This window comes from Biomphalaria glabrata, chromosome 3 (assembly GCF_947242115.1).
Source record: "Biomphalaria glabrata chromosome 3, xgBioGlab47.1, whole genome shotgun sequence".
Lineage (NCBI taxonomy): Eukaryota > Metazoa > Mollusca > Gastropoda > Planorbidae > Biomphalaria > Biomphalaria glabrata.
In genome coordinates, this window is record NC_074713.1 from 26,390,634 (window position 1) to 26,411,364 (window position 20,731).

General features: G+C 33.6%; 1 protein-coding gene, 1 long non-coding RNA gene and 1 other non-coding gene across 4 annotated transcripts; 2 read left to right on the top strand and 1 right to left on the bottom strand.

The window, feature by feature from the left end:
* Positions 1-4,771: 4,771 nt before the first annotated feature.
* On the top strand, positions 4,772-4,844 carry Trnaa-agc (transfer RNA alanine (anticodon AGC)). Its single transcript has one exon. It is a non-coding gene; the product is annotated as a tRNA-Ala (tRNA).
* Positions 4,845-9,365: 4,521 nt separating this feature from the next.
* On the bottom strand, positions 9,366-12,746 carry LOC129925209 (uncharacterized). Of its 2 annotated transcripts, none has more exons than XR_008777002.1 (4): positions 12,310-12,746; positions 11,005-11,105; positions 10,579-10,652; positions 9,366-10,221 (listed from the first exon to the last, which is right to left on the bottom strand). It is a non-coding gene; the product is annotated as an uncharacterized LOC129925209 (long non-coding RNA). The 2 variants fall into 2 exon arrangements; XR_008777001.1 differs by having other exon boundaries at positions 9,367-10,221; positions 10,584-10,652.
* Positions 12,747-19,548: 6,802 nt separating this feature from the next.
* LOC106071495 (perlucin-like protein) lies at positions 19,549-20,731 on the top strand. The gene is made up of 2 exons (XM_013231619.2): positions 19,549-19,697; positions 20,056-20,731. The coding sequence occupies exons 1-2, from the start codon at positions 19,649-19,651 to the stop codon at positions 20,700-20,702; spliced, it is 696 nt and encodes a 231-aa protein (XP_013087073.1). The 5' UTR covers positions 19,549-19,648; the 3' UTR covers positions 20,703-20,731.

A 20,731-nucleotide genomic window follows, 5' to 3' on the forward strand; every position in this document is an offset into this window, starting at 1 on the left:
CATTCTATAAGTTTCTGCAACAAGAGGATCCTTTGTGAGTTTTTGACTATCATATTGCTGTGCTCTCTTTCTTTGGTAATTGTGTATGGTACTTATTCTTTGTCTAAGTTTAGCTTTTACTAATAGGTGGTCTGAGTCAGCATTAGCTCCTCTGAAACTTCTTACATCTAGTATGTCTGATCCATGTCTCTTATCTATGAGTATATGATCTATTTGATTCTGGGTGTTGCCATCAGGTGAGATCCAGGTAACCTTGTGAATATTCTTATGTTGGAATTTTGTGCTGCTGATAGACATTCCTTTTCCTGATGCAAAATCCACTAATCTTATGCCATTATTGTTGGTCTCTTTGTGAGCAGGTCAGGAGTGGCGCTACTGAGTGAGGCCTTTTTGTTATCTGCTGCTCAACATTTATTCAATATTTTTACAGTAGGCAGGTGGTAGCTCTACTGGGTGGGCCCAATCTGTGCACCTCGGTCTGCGACCAAGGGGCTAGAGTAGCCTAAGCAACCAGACAGCACAATCAAACTAAACTAAACTAAACTAAACTAAAAGGAAACAAACTAAAAAAAAAACAACCAACTAAATTTATAAAACAACTTATATATACTTTATTTACATGAAACCAAAACAACAGTAATAAAACTAAATATACACACTACTAAACTTCTTCTTCTTCTTCTTCATCGTTCTCATTGTTATGTTGGAGTGTTCATATGACTAGACCAATACATGAGATAAACTGCGCAGTGGTTTCCAAATCAGGGAGCTCTCCATATAGTTTTCTTTCTATTGGGGCGATTTGGGGCCAATGTCTTATACGGGCCTCTTGGTAGAGAGAGCAGTTTTGGAGGACGACACACTACTAAACGATTAATCAACCCTACTTAACTGAACCTAACAAATAAAGCAGCTATTTGGCAGAACTACAACAGTAAGCTGCTAGTAGCAGCAATAATTACTACGGCAGCTATGGCAGCAGTAAAAGCAGTTAGGCAGACAGGCAGTCCACACAGAGAACGTCCACACAGGAACAACACTAAAAATAACTTTCTAACTCACTGCTTGGTCACACAGACCAGCTAATCAAGCACTGACCAGCGGTCAACACCGGAAAAAGGGACAAGACACGAAAGCATCCGTTCTATTTATAGAGCCAGGTCATGACTCATCTACACTAACTTTAAAGTTAAAGAGCTGGCGGGAGACAGGCATGCAATCAGCACTAGCCTAGATAGTTTACAAAAATTAAAATACAGATATAAATAGATAAAAAATTAGATCTAGGAGCGCCAGCTCACATCTTAATGTAATCCAATTTATGCATTGAAATCTCCTAGGACTATTTTGATGTCATGCTTTGGTGCTTCATCATAAATTCTCTCCAGTCCATCATAGAAGGCTTCTTTTGTGTTATCATCTGCATCTTCAGTAGGGGCATGAACATTGATAAATGATATGTTGAAGAATTTTCCTTTCAAACGTAGTGAGCAGAGTCTATCACTTACAGGTTTAAATCCAATGACATTACCTACCATTTCCTTTTTAACAGTAAAAGCTGTACCTAAGTTGTTAGTGCTTCCACCACTATAAAATATAGTATACTCCTTGGTTCTGAGAATGTCCGAGTCTTTCCACCTGATTTCCTGTAGGGCTACAAGGGGTATCCTATATTTCTTTAACACTTCAGTTGGGCTAGCGCACCTGCTCTATAAAGGCTTAGCACGTTCCATGTCGCAAAACGAAAATCATGTCCTTTTCCAGGCCTAGGTCGTTTTCCGTTGAGATCTGTCCGGGTTTTCTTGTGTGTATTAGCTTTCGTAACAGTATTTTTTTTATGACAGAGTTGTTAGTCCTGTGCATAACCATCTGGGGGGCTGCCCCTTTCAGCTCTCTGGATAGCTGCCTTTATTTTCGGGTAAGGTGCCCTAGCCTTTGTGGATCCCTCCACTTCCTGTAAGGCAGCAGGTTTGATTTTGGTCCACCCCGGGTATTTTATTTCCCCGGTACCCACCATATCTGGAGGGCATTCCCCTATCCGCCACCTGGGGAGGCGCTCGATGGGAGATCAAAAACTCCACACGAGTCCCTAGTGCTATTAGAGCATGGAATGGGTTGCCTGAGCTAGCCAGGAAAACCAGTGACTTGGCAGAATTTAAGTCATTGGTTAATATGCATGACTAAATGCATGACGCGTAGGACGTAAACATCTTCTTTTTTGAATTAACATCTGTATTATCTAAGATAAGATAAGATTCCTAGATCTATAGACGCAATAACAATAGTAGCAATAAATGCAGCAGAGGTTATAGCAGCAATGTTACTAATATAAGATACAGCAGCTATATCCATCAGCATGTATTTCAGCAGTAATAATAGCCTGCAATACATAAATGCAAAACTATAAATACAAAATCATATATTCTATTAGATCTAGAACATAAACAACATATTCATATCAGTCTAAGCTGGGCGCCGCCATTTTCAATACAGCATGTTGGGAACAACTGTCAACTCTTTTGAAAAATATTCCAAAAACTAAATTAAGATATATCTAGCATATTTACACATAGTGTGACATAGATCTAGTAAAAGAAAATAAAAAATAGTTATAAACTTACAGGCCGTCCCAGGTACAGTAATATAGAAATGATTAAATAAGTATACGCCAGATCACTAAGATCATCAAATGTCACACAGACAGCAATATACTTTACTGACCGCTGGTTAACTGTACAGGATGTAGCATGGATTTAACTATTTATACTACCCGCACTAACCCATATAAAAATATGCGGAAGTACAATTATAGAATCTGACACTTACCTATAAAAAGAATATATAAAAATAGCTCTAACCTATACAACAAAAATACATATAAACATAGCTCTGGGAGCGCAAGGTCACACATTTAAGATGCCAGTGCTTTGATAATAGTTTTTCGTAGTTTGGTTCCAATTGGGAAGTAATTATTCTTAGAATGAACTGAGGTCTACGTTGTGAATCTATTTCTGAAACAGTTCTTCTTAGGCGGCTCAAAATAAATATTCAAACATGGAACAAAATTCTCATAGCAAGAGAAATTAAATTTGGAAAACTAAATTTCGGCAAGGTTTTCGTAGAACTCAAATTTTTGAATATTAAGAAGTTTTTATTAGGGTTTATTATTAGCCACGTTTGATTCTCTTACAATTTACATTAAATTGCATTCTAAAAATATCTAAATCCTTTTCATTGCACAGAAGTTTTAAATTTTTAATTTGTCATGAAATAATTGTATTATCTTCATGATACCTAAGCTTGTTTTCCTTCACAACAGTCAATAGACGAGACAAGTCACTTTCAGCTAGCTGATTTGTAAATAAAATAAGATGTTTAAAACCTTTACTGTGACCACCAGATATCGTTAATAAATGGATTTTTCCCTGTATCTTAGTATTGAATTTGTTCACGTGATGAAGAGCTGTGTAAATGCAAACTCTAAGGAGCTATGGATCCTTTTCTAATATTTCCCAGTCCACAGACCAGTTTTCTCATGGATGAGAGACACTATTTCCTTCTGTTATTTCATTAAACTCGCTCGAAATCTTGTCCTGCATTAAGCCATCTTACTGTCATGTAGTACAACACATTCAAGTAGTCAGACTGCATTGAATTCAATAACTCTTGTAATAGTTTGTAAGCTCAAGTGAACGAATAGTATTTACATTTTACTAATACATAGAAGACTTAATTTTATATTTAAGACATTTATATAGAGACTATTTTGATGCATGATGCATCTAAGGAAAACAACATCCCGTTTTAATTGAAAATTCAAGATATCATATTTTGGAGTTCTATCTATCGTAAAATTCAAGAAAAATATCTTGCCCTTATTTTATATAGTGACTTTATGCTGTTCCCTTCAAGAAAAAGATATAAGATAACTCTCGAGTAACACAATTTTATTTTCTTATAAATAATAGGCTACTAATTACACAGTATCATTCACATCGGCCCTTTCGTCCATAGTAGCTAAGTAGAACTTTTAGGTTAGCTGTGATGGACACTTTTTATTGATGTTATAATTTTGAGAGAAAAACTTCTGAGCACTATAAACTTTCGAAAAAGATTTTTCTGGCTTAATAATTCTTTCATTGATTTTTTCATTTTTGTTTTTTTCCATCATTTGTCATGGATTCCTAAGGAATATATTTTTGTTTAGTTAGAAGTGAAGTATTGGAATATATTATAGTTCTTATGAACGACCATGGTTTCATAGCAAATGAAAATGGGACCTTATTGTTTGTGGCAATATTATTTCAAAGTTTACCAAAAGAAAATCCGCTGCCGAGGACAGACACAGTCGGCGAAAAGAAAACCTTAATCCACCACCGGCGGACAATGGTAATGCTTGCCCTAAATGTGGCAAAATATCTAGGTCACAACCGGGGCTGCGTATCCACGGGAAATACTGCATTCCTCATTAATCTTCGGACTCGAAGACAAGCATAATTATTATAATTATTGTTTCAACTAGCGTAAAAATATGTTTTTTTTCCCCCATTGTGAATGACATTAAATTAGTATACTATTAGGCCTACAAAACTTGTGGCGGGTTGAATGAAACTTTTCACAGGCCAAACTTTGCCCGCTGGCCTTAGTTTGCCCATTGCTGATCTAGACTAAATTGCAACCATATCATTAGAAAAGAAAGCATCTAAAAGATTCTAGCAGATGAGAATAAAAAAAAAAGAGAAAGAATTATAATTGTCTTGATTTAGTAAGTGGGGCTGTAGCTCAAGTGGTAGAGCGCTCGCTTAGCATGTGAGAGGTACAGGGATCGATACCCTGCTGCTCCAAGTTTTTTTTTTCTGCTAATAAGTTATTGTTTTTTTTTTAAATTGGTGTCAGAAGCGTTACATTTATTTTTCTTTTTAATCGACAGGTTGAGGGAGATCTCGGAGACCCCACAATATAAAAAAGCCTAGATTTTATGTGCATATATTATATCTTGATCCGTCTAAATTAAAAACAAAAAAAAAACATATACAAATACTTTAAAAAAAAGACAAAAATTTCCTTTATATATCTTATGGAGCAATCATTGAAAGAGCAAATAATGAAACTAATGAATTAGAATAAAAGAATTTTTTTTTACCCTGCCGAATTCCCCCCCCCCCTCCGAGAAAAAAAAATCCTGGTTAAGTGATGGATTCTAGGCTACTATCAGGGCCGCCGCGAGGGTTGTGGCCGCCTGCGTGCGAAATTAAAAAATGCCACCCCCCTTTTTTTTTTTAAGAAAAAAATTTCTTCATTAAAACTGAGCTGGACAATATACCTGAAGCGCTCTTTGATATACATCTATTTTTGTACCATTCCTTTTTCCTTTCATGCCCCTACGCATCGTTGTCGTATCCCCATGACTCTAATAGGGGCCTGTGTTTTTTTTTTCAATTTTAACTTTGCATTTTTTTAAAGAATCTAATGAAAAAGAAAAGAAACTTTTTCTTAATTATAACACATTTTTTTTTCGTTTATTAGCAGCTCCCGAAAGGGGAAAAGACGCTATTAGTTTTGTGTGGTTTGTTTGTTCGTCCGTCCGTCCGTCCCGTTTAGATCTCGTAAACTAGAAAGTGAAAATCCGACATCATGCAACGGCTACTTTTTACTTTTCTGAAAGCGAAAAATCTATTTTTTTAATCACTTATGCAAGCATTTTTTTCATAAAAGTATACCATTTTTTACAACTATTCACTATTAATAGTAATAAATACTGGAGGCTTTTTATACACTCTGTGCCTAAATGTACCACACTTCAACACAATTGTGCAAACGGTTTTAGATTTTTTGTAAAAAAATAATAATTTTACTATTGTATTGCTAAGTTAAAGTAAGTCCAGTCATACTGAATACTACATTTACAAAAAATTGATTACTTTTTTTAAAGAGAAAAAATCTACTCATTATGCATATAAGTTGGACATAATTTAAAAACACAATTAATAAGTAGTTTTTTTTTATATTATCGCGTAAATGGCAGAGCTGCACCACAGTGGTGTAACCATGGAACTATACTAATGGAACACCAGCTTCGAGTTTTTTACAAAGACAAAGAGAGTCGAAGTGCCGTCGCGCATCTTTTTCGCGCACCATACCATTTTGAAAAATCGATGAGGATGCCAAAGAAGAAATTTACTCCGAGAGCCACTTGGATTGACCTTCATTGAGAGTAAAACTTCCCCACACTATATTTTATTAGATCTGTAAAAACTTTATCCATTTTCTGACTATCTGATAAAATAGATATAATTTCCCTGAATAAGAGATCGTCACAAAAGTTTTTTTTTTCGATTACCCTATAAAATGCCACTTATTTTCCAAAAAATAGAATCTAAATTCCGAAAATACAATCTTTCAGTGTTTCTGTGTTTGGTTTATTTACACTAAATCTGGATGAAGACCTGTCTACCGTTCCGCCAAATGCGTATTTGTTACGATATACTAAATTGCACGAAATAAAAATAGGAGGCTTATACAGTTTTGACACTCCAAGCTACGCATTTCTAATCGTTTTTTTTTATTATCGAAAGGACTAGGCTATAGGCATACACGTCTCGTGGGAAACAAAGAAAAAGTTAATCTTGATAATATTGTAGCCTAAATAAAATGACAAAAAAAAACAAAAAACAAAACAACTATAGCCTAATCTAAAATGAAATAGATCTAGAGCTAGATTTTCTTGGACGAATGATATAAAATAAGTATAAATAATAAGTCATATGAATCTGATAGATCTAAAACAAATACTGATAGAGTCATTCATTAATTAATTATTAGAATTACTTGACTACCAACTGGGTATTTTTATTGCCAAAATACAATGTATTTTATGTGCATTTATTAAAAACAACAACCAAAAATTAAGCGTTTGACGCAACTAGATCTAATATTAGTAATATATAGATTCTAGTTGTAGTTCTAGATCCAGAAAGCTACTTCTCTAATTCAGTTTTCTAGTTTAATTCTAGTTAGATCTAGATGTCTAGACCACTAGATCTAAATCTAGCCAGGGTTTTTGTCATGGAATAGATTTATAAAACTTCAGCCACCTACTGATCACGATATGACAGATAGGCCTATTCTCTCTACTACTAGACTCTAGATCTAGTACTAGTAACTAGTAGTACACTACATTTGACTAGATGATTACTAGATCACAGTAAAATTCAATGTGTACTTCCGACTTTAGCTCAACAAACAAGTCTACTCCAAAGTATAGATCTACTAGTAAAGTCACAAAGTGTAAAGGATCATTATATATTCACATAAAAAAAATTATAGGCCTAAAATGAGTCACTAATTTGACTAATCAGTAATCTAAATTGTTTTTTTTTAAATGGCAAGTGTTAATATGACTTCTGACTTGTAAACCAGTTGCAGAGATTCTAGTTTTTATTTTGATGACATGTTACGATATATCAATGATATTTAGATAAACCTAGTGGAACAGACAGAAGAACCATTTAATATAAGGCAAAGAAGTAAGATGTTTATAATCCATCAAACTATGATCAAACTCACAGAGGACTTGTGTCATTTGTGACGGCATTTCATGCATTTACAGAAGCTACAAACTATTCTACAAAAATGATAGGCTTGTCTTTGATTCCGAAGACTTATGAGGAATGCTATGTTTCCAGTGGCTACTCAGCCCCAGCTGTGACCTACATATTATGCCACACTGAGCACAGGCATAACCATTGTCCACCTGTGGTAGAATCAGTTGTTTTTTTTCTTTTTGCCGTCTACCCTCGGCAATTAATTTTCATTGGTGTATACCACACCTTTGTAAGTGACCTCCAGCTGTCTTGCTCTGAAGCTGTATGCAACCAGGTGCTCTCTTATTCTATGTCAGTTAAAGCAAGTTGGCGCCTAAGCTTGTCTTTAAAGAATTTCTGTGGTACCTCTTTATGTGCATATGACGTGTTAGGCAAATAGGTTTTGCCTATCGCAAGGCCATTTTGGAATATATAGGTGTTTAAAATGAAACTCCAAACATCTGGACTTCCAGTAACCAAGAAAATAAGCTTAGGATTCAAAGAGACTACACTGGCATTTCAGCTAAGACAATCAGTAAAATTAATAGCAACTTTAATTGCAGTCCACCAAACAAGATAAAAAGAAACAAGTGTGGCTTCAATAGCATTGATGATATTTAGTTTACTTTTATCTCATTTACTAGTATTACTATTTCATTGACTAAGGTTTTTTATTTTCAAATATGCATAAGTACATGTACTAGTTCCTGCAATTTGATGAAAAATAATAATTAAATTGTGTGTAGTCTATATACAAATGTTTATAAGAGATCACAGCTTAGCTTAATTTACTTAATTTCAAAACTATGATTTTGTGTTCTGACTCTACTCTAAATAAATTATATTTTATTTTAAGAATGCAAAGTTGGAAATTCTGTTCTGATGAAAAAAAATTATTAAAATAAAGTAGATGTTTATGGTTTCTTTGTATTTATTTTTAAATTATTTATTCATTAAAAATTAATTGTTCATTAACATTTACTTGAAGTAAAGATCAAAAACACAAATTCAATTCATGCAGATCACAGCCCATCACTTAAATGTATTTACTGTCAATTCTACACACTATTCATTTCAAAATGTTGCTTTAAATTGTTATATGACACAATCAAAGTACTGGTACCTCACATTGATGTAGGCCTAAAGCACCTGAAATAATGACAAATTTTCATTCTTGTACTGTCATTTATTATCAGACGTGTTAAAACTAATGACCTGTATCATCATCATTGGCCTCCTTCAGTCGTAGAAATAGAAAGACTAAGGTTTCATCTCAGAGCACACTTCCTCATGTGGCTGTGGAGCCCTATTTCGGAGAGACACTCCCATCCACAGATAGCACAGGTTAAGGTGGTTTTTGCTTCGGTGGTAGAGGAGCTGGCCATTTTTCGGATTGTACGTTTTTCTTCCTGAGCTGAGACCTATGTACTTTCACTGTCCATAGCTTTCTTGGTCACTGTCTCTCCATCTGTTGCGGTCTAAAGCTATGTCTTCCCAATTGTCAGTATTGATGTTCACTGATTTGAGGTCACGTTTTATTACATCTATGTAATGGAAGTGGGGGCGACCAGTTTTTCTTGTGTCAGTAGTGTGTTAAAACTAATGACCTGTGTATATAATTTATTAAGCAGGAGCATCAACAAATCTTGAACAATAATTGTCTACAGAAAAACTTTATTCTTATCCAAACAATATACATTTACAATGTATTTGAGAAAGTTAATTTATATTTATACAAATCTATATGGCCTAAAGATTATAGCGTATTTTGATGTGTGAATACCAAGTTTCATTATTACATGAAAATAGTGTACTCATTTTTAAAATATTCTGGGTAATAAAAATAAAAAACTAATGATACAATAAAATTGAAGCATTAGTCAAAAAAAGAAAAATTTCACTCAAGATCTATGTGAACTCTGCTTGAAAATTAATTAATTAATTAATTTTGAAATTAATTTTTAAAAAAATTATGGTTCTTTAGTCAATGGAATGATAGCAGCAATTATTTAACAATTTCATGATTATCCATTCATTTCAATATACTTATAACTGAAAAATAATTCATAAGGTTTAGATACAACCATTTGAAATAATGATTATAATTTTTTTCTTAATTTGCTTAATTCAAATCTAATATAAACAAGATTTCCTCTGTCAAGAAACTTATGAGGGAACAACATGCATGTTCTTCTCAGTAAGTTTTGCAAAGGGAATTAAGAATATTTAATTGATGTTGCTTTTTTTTTTGCCAACATTTTAAACCTTTGCACCAGGTTTTAGTTTTAAGGAGAATGCACCATATTTTATATGTTTACTTTTGTTAGATTCTTATTTTAATTTTAAAAAAGTAAAATTTCCCTTACCACTCATCCACTGCACTACCTCTTGTTTTAATGGGGCTCAGATTAATAGTTTTCAAGTACAATATCAAACAGATTTAAAGAAATACTAAATCCAAACCTGTTGGCTGAATGACAGGATATACATAAATATGTATACAGCTTACAGTATAATATATATATCTTAAATTAAAATTGGTCCAAGACTTTTATTTTGCAACATGATGGGATTTTCCTTTCTGGTGGTGCTATGCAGGAGTCCAAGAATCTCATCTTTTCTCATAACAGAAAGTTATCTAGTTATAAAAATAAATAAAAAGATTTAAAAAAAAAATAAAAAATATGTGTGACATATGTGTTGACCATGCTAAACGTATATATGTTATTAATTATAGTTATATAATTTTGCCATTCTAAAAATAGTCTGTACCTAAAAGGAGCTACTGCGTTAATGTGTAGACATGGCCCTGACCTTAATAGTTATGAATTATTACTATAGGTGAAGGCAGATGTTCAGTTAATTTGATGCACATTGAACTAATCTAAAAGCAACTATAACATATATTATGATTTACATTTTCATGGAAAACTAGTTTTTCAAAAATACAAGTACTTCAGCTTATGAGAAAAGTACATGGGAAAAATTGCAGTACCTTACCTTTAAGAGGTGCAACCAATCATTGACTTTTCAGGAATGCATGCCTTTTTCTTGCATTTCCAAACATAACTGTAATTATACAATTAGGCATATTGGTTAATTTCTTTTGAAAACATTACAATTAAAAAATAATATTATTAAATTGAAAACGTTGTATCAAGTATACAAATTATCAGACAATTTTGCCTAATTTCATCTAACAGTTTATTGTAAAGGAATGGCCTGCACAACAGCCAAGGTATATTAGGCATTCATGAAAGATGAATGTGCTTAAGAGTGTTATAAATAAAAAAAATAAAAAACTTAGAGAAAAATGTTAAATTCCATCCCAGATATTTGGATGTTGCTTGACCATGAAAATCACACAATTCATAAAACATCTATTAGATAACTAAAATAAAAATTGTATAGTAGTACTTACATTAAATATTGAATGGATGCCCAGAGAGTAGAAAAAGTATGATCCTTGAGCCATTCTGGTACATCATCAGAACTGGTTGCCATGGTTCTACTTGTTAATAACTGAAACATTACAAACATTTTTTTTTATTTATAATTTATCACAGACTAGAATAGAAATGTTGCCAGGAAAAATACCAATGGTTAGAATACACCTGATGCTACTTTTGTAGCCTTATTACTGGTTAAAATGCACCAAAACTTCATTAATTAAATCTGATAAGAAACATATATGTATCACACAAGTCCAAGTTTATCAGAGTGTCAGCAAATAATTAACTAGATATGTGAGTTTTATATTAAAGTACTGAATTTCAGGGGATAGATCCAACTTGGCACCACATCATTTATTATTTCATGAACTCATGGGTCTGGGTATGGCATGGAATGGAAACTAATATATATGGGGTGTAGGCAAGGCATGGATTATAAATTGTCTTGTATAGATTAGATTGGGTAAAACTGCAAATCGAAGGTAACTTTTACTGATAGATCTGGATCAATTATAAATTTATGGGACCTAGGCCTGCATAAATTTTATCTTTTATTTATATATTTTATGTACATATATAACTAGTCTAGAATCTATAATTATATCTTAATAATAATTTTTGTAGATAGATGTCATATAATATCTAACATATTAAGTATAGATCAGTAGATTTAGAATTTTAGCTAGTGGAATATTTTTATATCCTAATCTGAACTGGATCTATATATCTAGAATTTAGATCAGTAGATTTAGTATTTTAGGTAGTAAAAACTTTTATACTCTAAATCTAAACTGGATCTAGATCTAATTATTCTAGAAGCTTAGATCTAGAAGACTAGTTGTCAAGATTTGACTACACTATGGCTAATGCACTAGCTTAGTAGGCCTACTAGATAGATCAAGACAGAGTACTAATAGACTCGTCTTGCCTCGTTGGGCCTCTCAAATCAGCTATAGACTTTAGAGACAATTTAGGAAGGTGAATATCGATCCAATTCAAAGATCTACAATCTACATGTTAGAGTCTAGCTAGAGATGCTAGATCTAGTCTAGAAGGCTTTTCAATAAAAAATAAAATCAATCATTTCTAAAGTTTGTAAAATTATATGTAGATCTAATCTATCTATTTATAATATAATAAAAATCTATGTCTACTTTTTAAATATTTAAAATGATATGGCTGGTGATATTAATTATTTTAATTGAGACATTGACATACTGTCACATACAAAGTAACAAAATAATTAGATCTTATACTAACTCATAGACTCATACCATATTGTATTAAACCTTCGAGTTTACGTTCCACTACCTTGACTTGACTATATTGACTAAATAAAGGGCACTATGATTATAGATGTAGATTATTATCTATGATGATGATGTTTATCAACTAGTAGATCTATAATAAGTAGTATCGTCACTTTAAGTATAATCAGTATAACCACTGCATTCGTTTCATTCACTGTCTGTATCAATAATCGTGTGAATGACTGAATGTGATATGAAAGTGAAGTCTAGATTTAGAATAATTTAGATAGAATTGATAGATTATAGATCTACTATTAAAAAGTATTAACTATACTAACTATAGTGTCTATACTATAGTATACTATAGCCAGTATGACTCGTATGAGTATACTCATATACTGTAAAAGTGTATAATAGTAAGTATAGCTATAGACAGACTAGATCATAGATGATCGATAGATCTAGACTAGTAGAGTCACTAGATTTGACTAGATCTATAAATATTCATATTCATTGATCTCATTTATGGTCTAGATCTTATAAAAATAGAGTGGATCTCATGACTGTCTATATTAGATCTATTGATTTTTTTTTTAAACGTTAAATAAATCTAGACCTTAGTCTTTAACTTTAGTCTAGGCCTAGGTGTTGTAGATCTATATTATTCTAGATATTATACAAGAGATCTAGATCAATATAAGTTCAGTTTTTTAAAAATTCGCATTCGAAATTTTAAATACCCAGATTTAAGTATTTATATACCCATATTGGTAGGTCCGAGTTAATCATTTATTAGATCTATTAAAGCATGTCTATATAAAAGATTATTATTTTAAAAATATATTATTATATAAAAGATATAGTTATGAATATTTACTTTAAAAAATTAAAGAAAATGAATTTTTCACTTTTGGCAATTAACACTCTGGCTAGCAAAAAGGATGACTCCTCAATACTGTGAAAAGACGATAACTGCATGAGTTGGTTTGGAATTGTATTTTGTAAGACTAATTTTCAAAACATATCCTTCATGAGAGAGAACGAAAAATGGTTGTCAAAAAAAAAAGCTGGCTGGACTACGCAAATAATGGACCAGCCTCTCTCTCTTGATATCTTGTTAAGAACATTGGTGACCGGGAAAAGTGGATGGTTTGGTTGCGCGGGACAGATGATAAAAATGACATGTACATAAAAAAAATCCAGATTTTGTGTAAAATACCCAAATGAGGAAGTACTGGAAACACCTATTTTAATGAAGTGGCCTTAAAAAAAAATCTTTTATGACGATCCATTATTCAGGGAAATTGTATCTATTTTATCAGATAGTCAGAAAATGGATAAAGTTTTTACAGATCTAATAAAATATAGTGTGGGGAAGTTTTACTCTCAATGAAGGTCAATCCAAGTGGCTCTCGGAGTAAATTTCTTCTTTGGCATCCTCATCGATTTTTCAAATTGGTATGGTGCGCGAAAAAAGATGCGCGACGGCACTCTGATCATAAAATCTCGAAGCTGGTGTTCCATTAGTATAGTTCCATGGTGTAACACTTAACTAAAGAATTTTTTTTTCGGAAATGTTTTTTTTTTCTTGAGGCTTTGAATAAGAGATTGACCCTTTACAAAACAATTAGATAATCGTTAAAAGACATCCGTTAGGACAGGTTCATATGTAACTACACATTCACTTTCAGTACTTTCACCTATCGTTTGGTCTGCTAAACCCTTGGGGCACCACAGAAGATCTGTCAACCTTCTTTCTCCGTTCTTCTCTGTCATTTGTCTTTAATAGAATTTCATTCTGATATTCTTTCTGAAATTATTGAAACATGCCTTTTTACCTGGCTGGGTGGGCCACTTCGGGGGGCGATTTTGAGTTTTAAAATTAAAATTTAAAACTGTCTTTGTAATCTTGTATTTTTGTAATACTATGTATAGAATCCAAATTTAGGTAATTAAATTTCACTTGAATGAGTCCGTTTCACAGACCTATATATAATAGGTCTACGATCAGTTTTTTTTTTTTTCAAAAATAGTGTTAACTATATACATTTTAAGCATTGTAAAAGTTTCTTCATGTAGATAGAAGTCGGCAAAGGAAGATATATAAATATATCTAGATCTGGGCTCTGTTTAGTCTTATTTAGACCATCAAGTGTAGGTCTTAATAATGAGGATATGTCAAAACTGCGTGCTATAAAAGTAGCTCGTTATTTTTGAAACTTATAACTAAAACGAAGTTCGTATCAAAATTCTTTTTTAAAAACAACATTTGAATCAGTGTTCTATTCAATGAGTTAGTTAATAAATGGAAAATATATTTTATAATGATCCAATGACACTTTTACCACTGTGACCATAGATGCAAATTTTTTGTACCAATGCGCGAATCTATGAATGAAGCTTGAGTTATTAATGAAGACGTCCATGACCTTTTATAAAAAATTTACCTCCCCTGAAGTTTTTCATTGAAAAGTGGCGTAATGTTTTGAAAAATCTGCTTGCATATATAATTTTAAAAATTAGATGGTTCACTTTCGGAAAAGAAAAAAAGTAGCCGTTGCATCAGAACTTTGAATGATCTAAAATATCATGATGTCCGATTTTCATTTTCTCTTCTAGTTTCTGAGATCTAAACGGGACTGACGGACGGACAAACAGGCCACACAAAACTAATAGCATCTTTTCTCCTTTCGGTGGCCGCTAAACATTCTATCGTTTATTTCTTTCAATGACCTTTGTGAGCCCTATTGGTATTTGGCTTCTTCTAAAAGAGCGTATTTTAAAATTTGTTACAGGCTTTACTGTCATTGCTCGAATGTTCATATAGCCAGTGCGCCCTTGGTGCTTTTTTTTATCAATAAAGTATTAAACCTTGATAGAAGATGACAGGTACTCGTGTTACTCGACAATACGCCCACATTTTACTAACATGGTGTAGCCTGTAAAATATTCCTTTTTCTTTTTTTCTTTTTTTTTAAAGCAGAAAATATTCTTATCTAGAAAGGAAACACTTATGAATCACTTATGAATCACTGGAATCGATTACATGTATTAGGAAAAGATTAAATATTAATTGATTAAATAATAAAAACAAGCACAATAACAAAAAAAATATATTTTTTTTAAAACAAAACTTATCTACGTTAAAAAAGCCCGCAAAAATCATTCATATATCTCAATACTACATGAATAAGCTCCCTTTCTATATATAAAAACAAAATTAATTAATTACCACAAATGGATTAACTAATAGTTTATTTTGTAATTGATTCACTCGTTGTCATAAAGATTGAATAATTGTGCGGAATTTCAACTAGATCTAAGAATGGGCAGTGGGAGAGAAAACGTTTACAAAACATAATAAAAGGGAAATCACTTTACATATACATCCACATCTCTCACTAAGTAGCATTTATCTCCCTCGTTCGATACCAAACAAAATAATTAAAAGCTAATAATTAATTTAAACTAAGTGTTTATTTCTTTTATTAATTCATGTTTTATCAGGCGCAAAAAATAATTATGTAAAGTTTCAACTTTATCCAAGAATGGGTGCGTGAGAAATAACGTGGGCAAAAATTGTACTAGACAATGCCAGACACACACACACATATATATATATATATATCCCCACTCACTCATATATATATATAAGCCAATCCCTACTTTAAGAATGTGATGGCGGTCTGTAATTTCCCTTTCGATCTATTTCTTGTAATGCTTCTTTTTACAATGCTTCTTTTCAGTGATCTTTGCACAATCATTTTATTTTTTTTCCCGTTGAATGCAGTAATTTCCACTGACGCCGTGTGACGTAATGTGATACACAAAATCTTCATTATAAAGAAGTAATGCAAATTTAATTTTAAAATGATTCAGTAATTCTGAAAAATTATAACCATCAAACTAGAGTTTTCACTATCTGGACAATTAACAAGTGATTTTTCCCAAAGATATACTAAAACTATCAATTTAAAAAAAAATAAAAATCGTTTGAGCCATTTTCAAAATTCAATTTTTTTTTCTTTTTCCTAGGTTTTTTCATCCACCCATAATGAGAGTAAGTGAAAAATGTTGCACATACGATCAGATGACATGGATGGCTGCCTGGTCGTGCGGTTTGCGCGCTGGACTGTCGTTCAGATTTATGGATGGTCGAGGGTTCAAACTCTGCCCGCTCCCATCCCCCGTCGTCCTGCGGGAGGTTTGGACTAGGAAGTAATTATCTTCAACTCTGAAGGAACATCCGAAACATGTAAAACAAACAAACAAACAAACATTTTACATTTATTTACACTCAGTGACATTTTTACAATACCGCTATTCAAGTCAGAACCTTATAGAGCCTGGGTGGGTGGAACCTGGACGCGGATTTCAAAAACGATTCAAACAATTTTCCTAGAAGTTGAAAAGTTGATGTATATTGCCGAGAAGCGAATTACTATTTCGATGGCCACACGCAGAAAACTCAGACCGATATAATTTTTCAATTAAAAAATAATTAATTAAAGTTTGGCTGTAAACAAACATGGCGTAGTAGCCGTAGTGTACCGACAACGGAGTTGCTTATTAAATCTTAATTCAGTTTATTGATTGATTATCTAAACTTTACTTCTATTTTTACGTAAATCTTATTGGCCCTATATCTAGATTCAAGATTTAGAACTAGATCTAGACTAGATCTTAACAGTTCTAAATCTAGATCTAAGTCTAGATCTAAATCTAGTTCTACATGTCTATATAGTAAAAGTAATAATAAATAAATATACAATTATACAATGTACCTCTGGCTCAGTGGGTAACGTCGATGGTACATCGCGCTGATGGTGCCAAAGTAGTAGTTCGATACCCAGCTTCGGTAGACATATTTTTTTATTGATTATTTGCCGCCACCGAAAGTGGAATGGATTCTATTAGTTTAGTGTGGTCTGTCTGTCCGTCCATCCAGTTTAGATCTTTCAGAAAATATAATTAAAATGAAAATCGGACATCATGATATTTTAGATCATTTAAAGTTCCGATGCAATGGCTACTTTTTTATTTTTCAAAAGTGAGCTCTTTAATTTTTTTAAATTATATGCAAGCTGATTTAAAAAAAAAAAAACATTTTTAAATGAAAAACTTTTTTAGAAAGGTGACAGACTTCTTCATTAATAGCTCAAGCTTCATTCATATATTCTCGCATTTTTACAACAAATTTGCATTTAAGGTCACAATGGAAAAAGTGTCGATGGATAAATATATTTTTCCATTTACTAACTCATTGAATGGAATACTGATTGAAATGTTGTTGTAACACAGACTCTGTTTGTAATTTTGTTTAAATAAATATATTTTGTTTTATTTGAAGTTGTACAATGAAGGTGTTACATTAAAAAAAATATTAATGAGAGATATTCATCTGAAAAAATATAACACAGAAATTAAATGGTTCGCTTTTTGGTGTATCCGGTGTACAGAATAAAAGAGCTGTTGATAAACTATGTTTGAAAAAGGTATAAACTACATTATATATATATATATATATATATATATATATATATATATATATATATATATATATATATATATATATATATATATATCATGGGCGTAGCCAGGATTTTTTTTCGGGGAGGGTTTTGGGGGGGGGGATTTCCCCCCCCCCGGACCCCCCCCCCCCCACGCGAAAAAAATATATATATGTGTGTGTACATAATTAATCTTTATTACATTCTGACCCTTTCGGAAGACGTTTATTGTTTATTGTAGACTCCCCGCCCTTGCTAGCAAGGGGGTCTGGGGGAGTTTGCAGCGCTCCCCCAGCGCGGGGCGAAGCCCCGCCGCCGAGCACTATTTCTGGTACTGAAAGCCAACAAAATGCATATTCTGAGGTATCTACAGTGCATTATTTTGCTATTAAAAAGTTTTATTTCAAAAACCTAATGTGCTATTCTTACTGACTTAGACCCTCTCGCTGTTTCCGCAACTCTTATTTTGCGTAATTCATTTTGTCGGAAAACATGTCCCTCAAAACCTCATGCGACGATCTGTCACAACCTTACTAAGGATTCGACTCCCAGTTCGGTATATGATTTCTTTGATTTAGACCCGATCTCTATGACTGACTCCTAAAATCTGTCTTAGCCATCTTTGTTGAGACACATTTAATGATTTTCAATTTCGGCAGAAGACTATTCACAATTAATTAATGGAGCCCAAGCCACTGTTAGAAATTTGTAACCTTTCTTGACTACGCTCTTGGAATTACATGCCTGTATTTCGCTTTAGATTTTATATCGAAAAGGAAAGATTTTTCGTCAAATCATCTGTTTAGGGGTTTTAAACTAAAAAATCTCTGTTTTTTTTTTTGTTTTGTTTTGTTTTTAATTCAAAACCCCATTTAGCTATGATCATAGAGTTTGGTGACTGTAGTTTGCTTTAAAATAATATTGAAGAGAGAGGTTTTTAACTCGAAACGCGCTGTATGGGAATTTTAAACTCAAAACCATCTGGAGGGGTTTTAAACTTTAAAGAAAAAGCCATCTGGAGGAGGGGGATTTAAACTCAAAACCCCTTTGGCTACGCTCATAGATTTTATAGTGTGTAATTTGCTTTTTTTTTATATTGAAGAGGTACTTTTTAGCTTCAAACCCCAACTGGAAGGGGGAGGGGGTTAAACTCAAAACCCCCTTTGGCTACGCTCATAGAATTTTGAGTGTGTAATTTGCTTTTTGTATATTGAAGATGGGGTTATTGTAAATTTTGGATGGGGTTTTAAAATCAAAATCTTCCTCAACTGTGCTGTTGGAATTTGGGGATTGTTGTTTGCATTTTTTTTTTGTTTTGTTTTATAGAAGAGGGGGATTTAACAGCAAAAACCTCTGGTAGGGGGTTTAAAATTCAAAACCCCCTGTAGGGGGTTTTAAACTCAAAGCCCCCTGGTAGAGGGATTTGTATCTCAAAACCCCCTGATAGGTGTTTTTAAAATCTCAAAACCCCCTGGTAGAGGGATTTAAACTCAAACCCCCTGCTAGAGGGTTTTTAACTCAAAACTGCCTCGGCTGTGCTGTGGTAAGTGATGATTTAGTATTAAAATCTCACCTAAAATAAACAAAATGAAAGCAAAAATCAGTCACTTAATTCCGCCCCCCCCCCTGCGGGGGGGGGGATTTCATTTCGGGGGGGGGGGTTGAACCCCAAGAACCCCCCCCCCCCTGGCTACGCCCATGATATATATATATATAAATATAAATATAACAGCTTTCGACTTAGTCAGAACCAGGAATCGATACCAAAGAGAATATCAACGAATCCATAAATAAACATGATTTCGCCATTTTGACTACATTAGTCTTATCTCTAAGTTAGAACTGTGTCAAAAATGAGACTTCTCTGGCTGCTTCTGAGCTGTGTGTGTCTACAATGCATAGGTACAGTAGTCGTTATTGTATTTAGTCCATTTATCCATCCCTCCATCCGTCATCTATCTATCTATCTATCTATCTATCTATCTATCTATCTATCTATCTATCTATCTAATCTATCTATCCATCTATTTATCTATCTATCTATCTATCTATCTATCTATCTATCTATCTATCTATCTATCTATCTATCTATCTATCTATCTATCTATCTATCTATCTATCTTCGCTAATAAGGGAACTCGCGAATAAAGAGAGACGCGAATATAGGAACTCGTAAATAAAGCTTGTTATGAATAAAGCAAGTTATATTGATTGTATATTGAATCAAAGTAAATAATGAACATTTTAACATCTTCTACAGGAGCGTCAGACTTAGACGCATGCCCTGCAGGACTGCCCAGAGATCAGTACTTACAAGTACATGGCGGCTACTGTTACAGGTTCGTCACATTCCGCCATGCGACACACTCCGCTGCCAAGTCTGACTGCGAAAGTAACGGCGGGCACCTGGTTTACGTGCGGGACCAAGAGACGCAGAGTTACATCTACGACCAGCTGGCCCACACCTACCGGGACTCCTTCGACAAGGTGTGGCTAGGCCTCAACGACATCACTACGGAAGGTGTATACCTGTGGGAGGACGGCACAGCCCTGTCGTACTCCAACTGGGACTATGGTCAGGGCCCCAGCTCCTCCTCCTTCGGCCACGATACCAAAGACTGTGTGGTGGTGGACATGTTGTCCGAAGGGAAGTGGCAGGAGAATGCGTGCGAGACCAGCTCGTTTCTAATCTTGTTCTCGGGCGCCGAGAGCCACTCGTACATCTGCCAGTACCCTGCCCGCATCTTGTCCCAGACGGTGATCATTCACCTTGGGGATATCACGACCCAGTCTGTCGTGTCCCTGGTTAACCATTGTCCAGCTTTAACATGCACTTTGGGTTGCAGTTCAGTTATCTTCGTCTACGACCCAAACACAGGCTGCCCTGCATGCGCATGCGCTAATTAAATGCACTAAAGCGGATGCATTACAAGTTA

Bases quoted from the DNA above. Each gene is read 5' to 3' on its own strand.
- LOC106071495 (XM_013231619.2), top strand. From the start codon at position 19,649: ATGAGACTTCTCTGGCTGCTTCTGAGCTGTGTGTGTCTACAATGCATA. The intron at 19,698-20,055 runs GTACAGTAGTCG...CATCTTCTACAG, and splicing joins TGTGTGTCTACAATGCATAG to GAGCGTCAGACTTAGACGCA.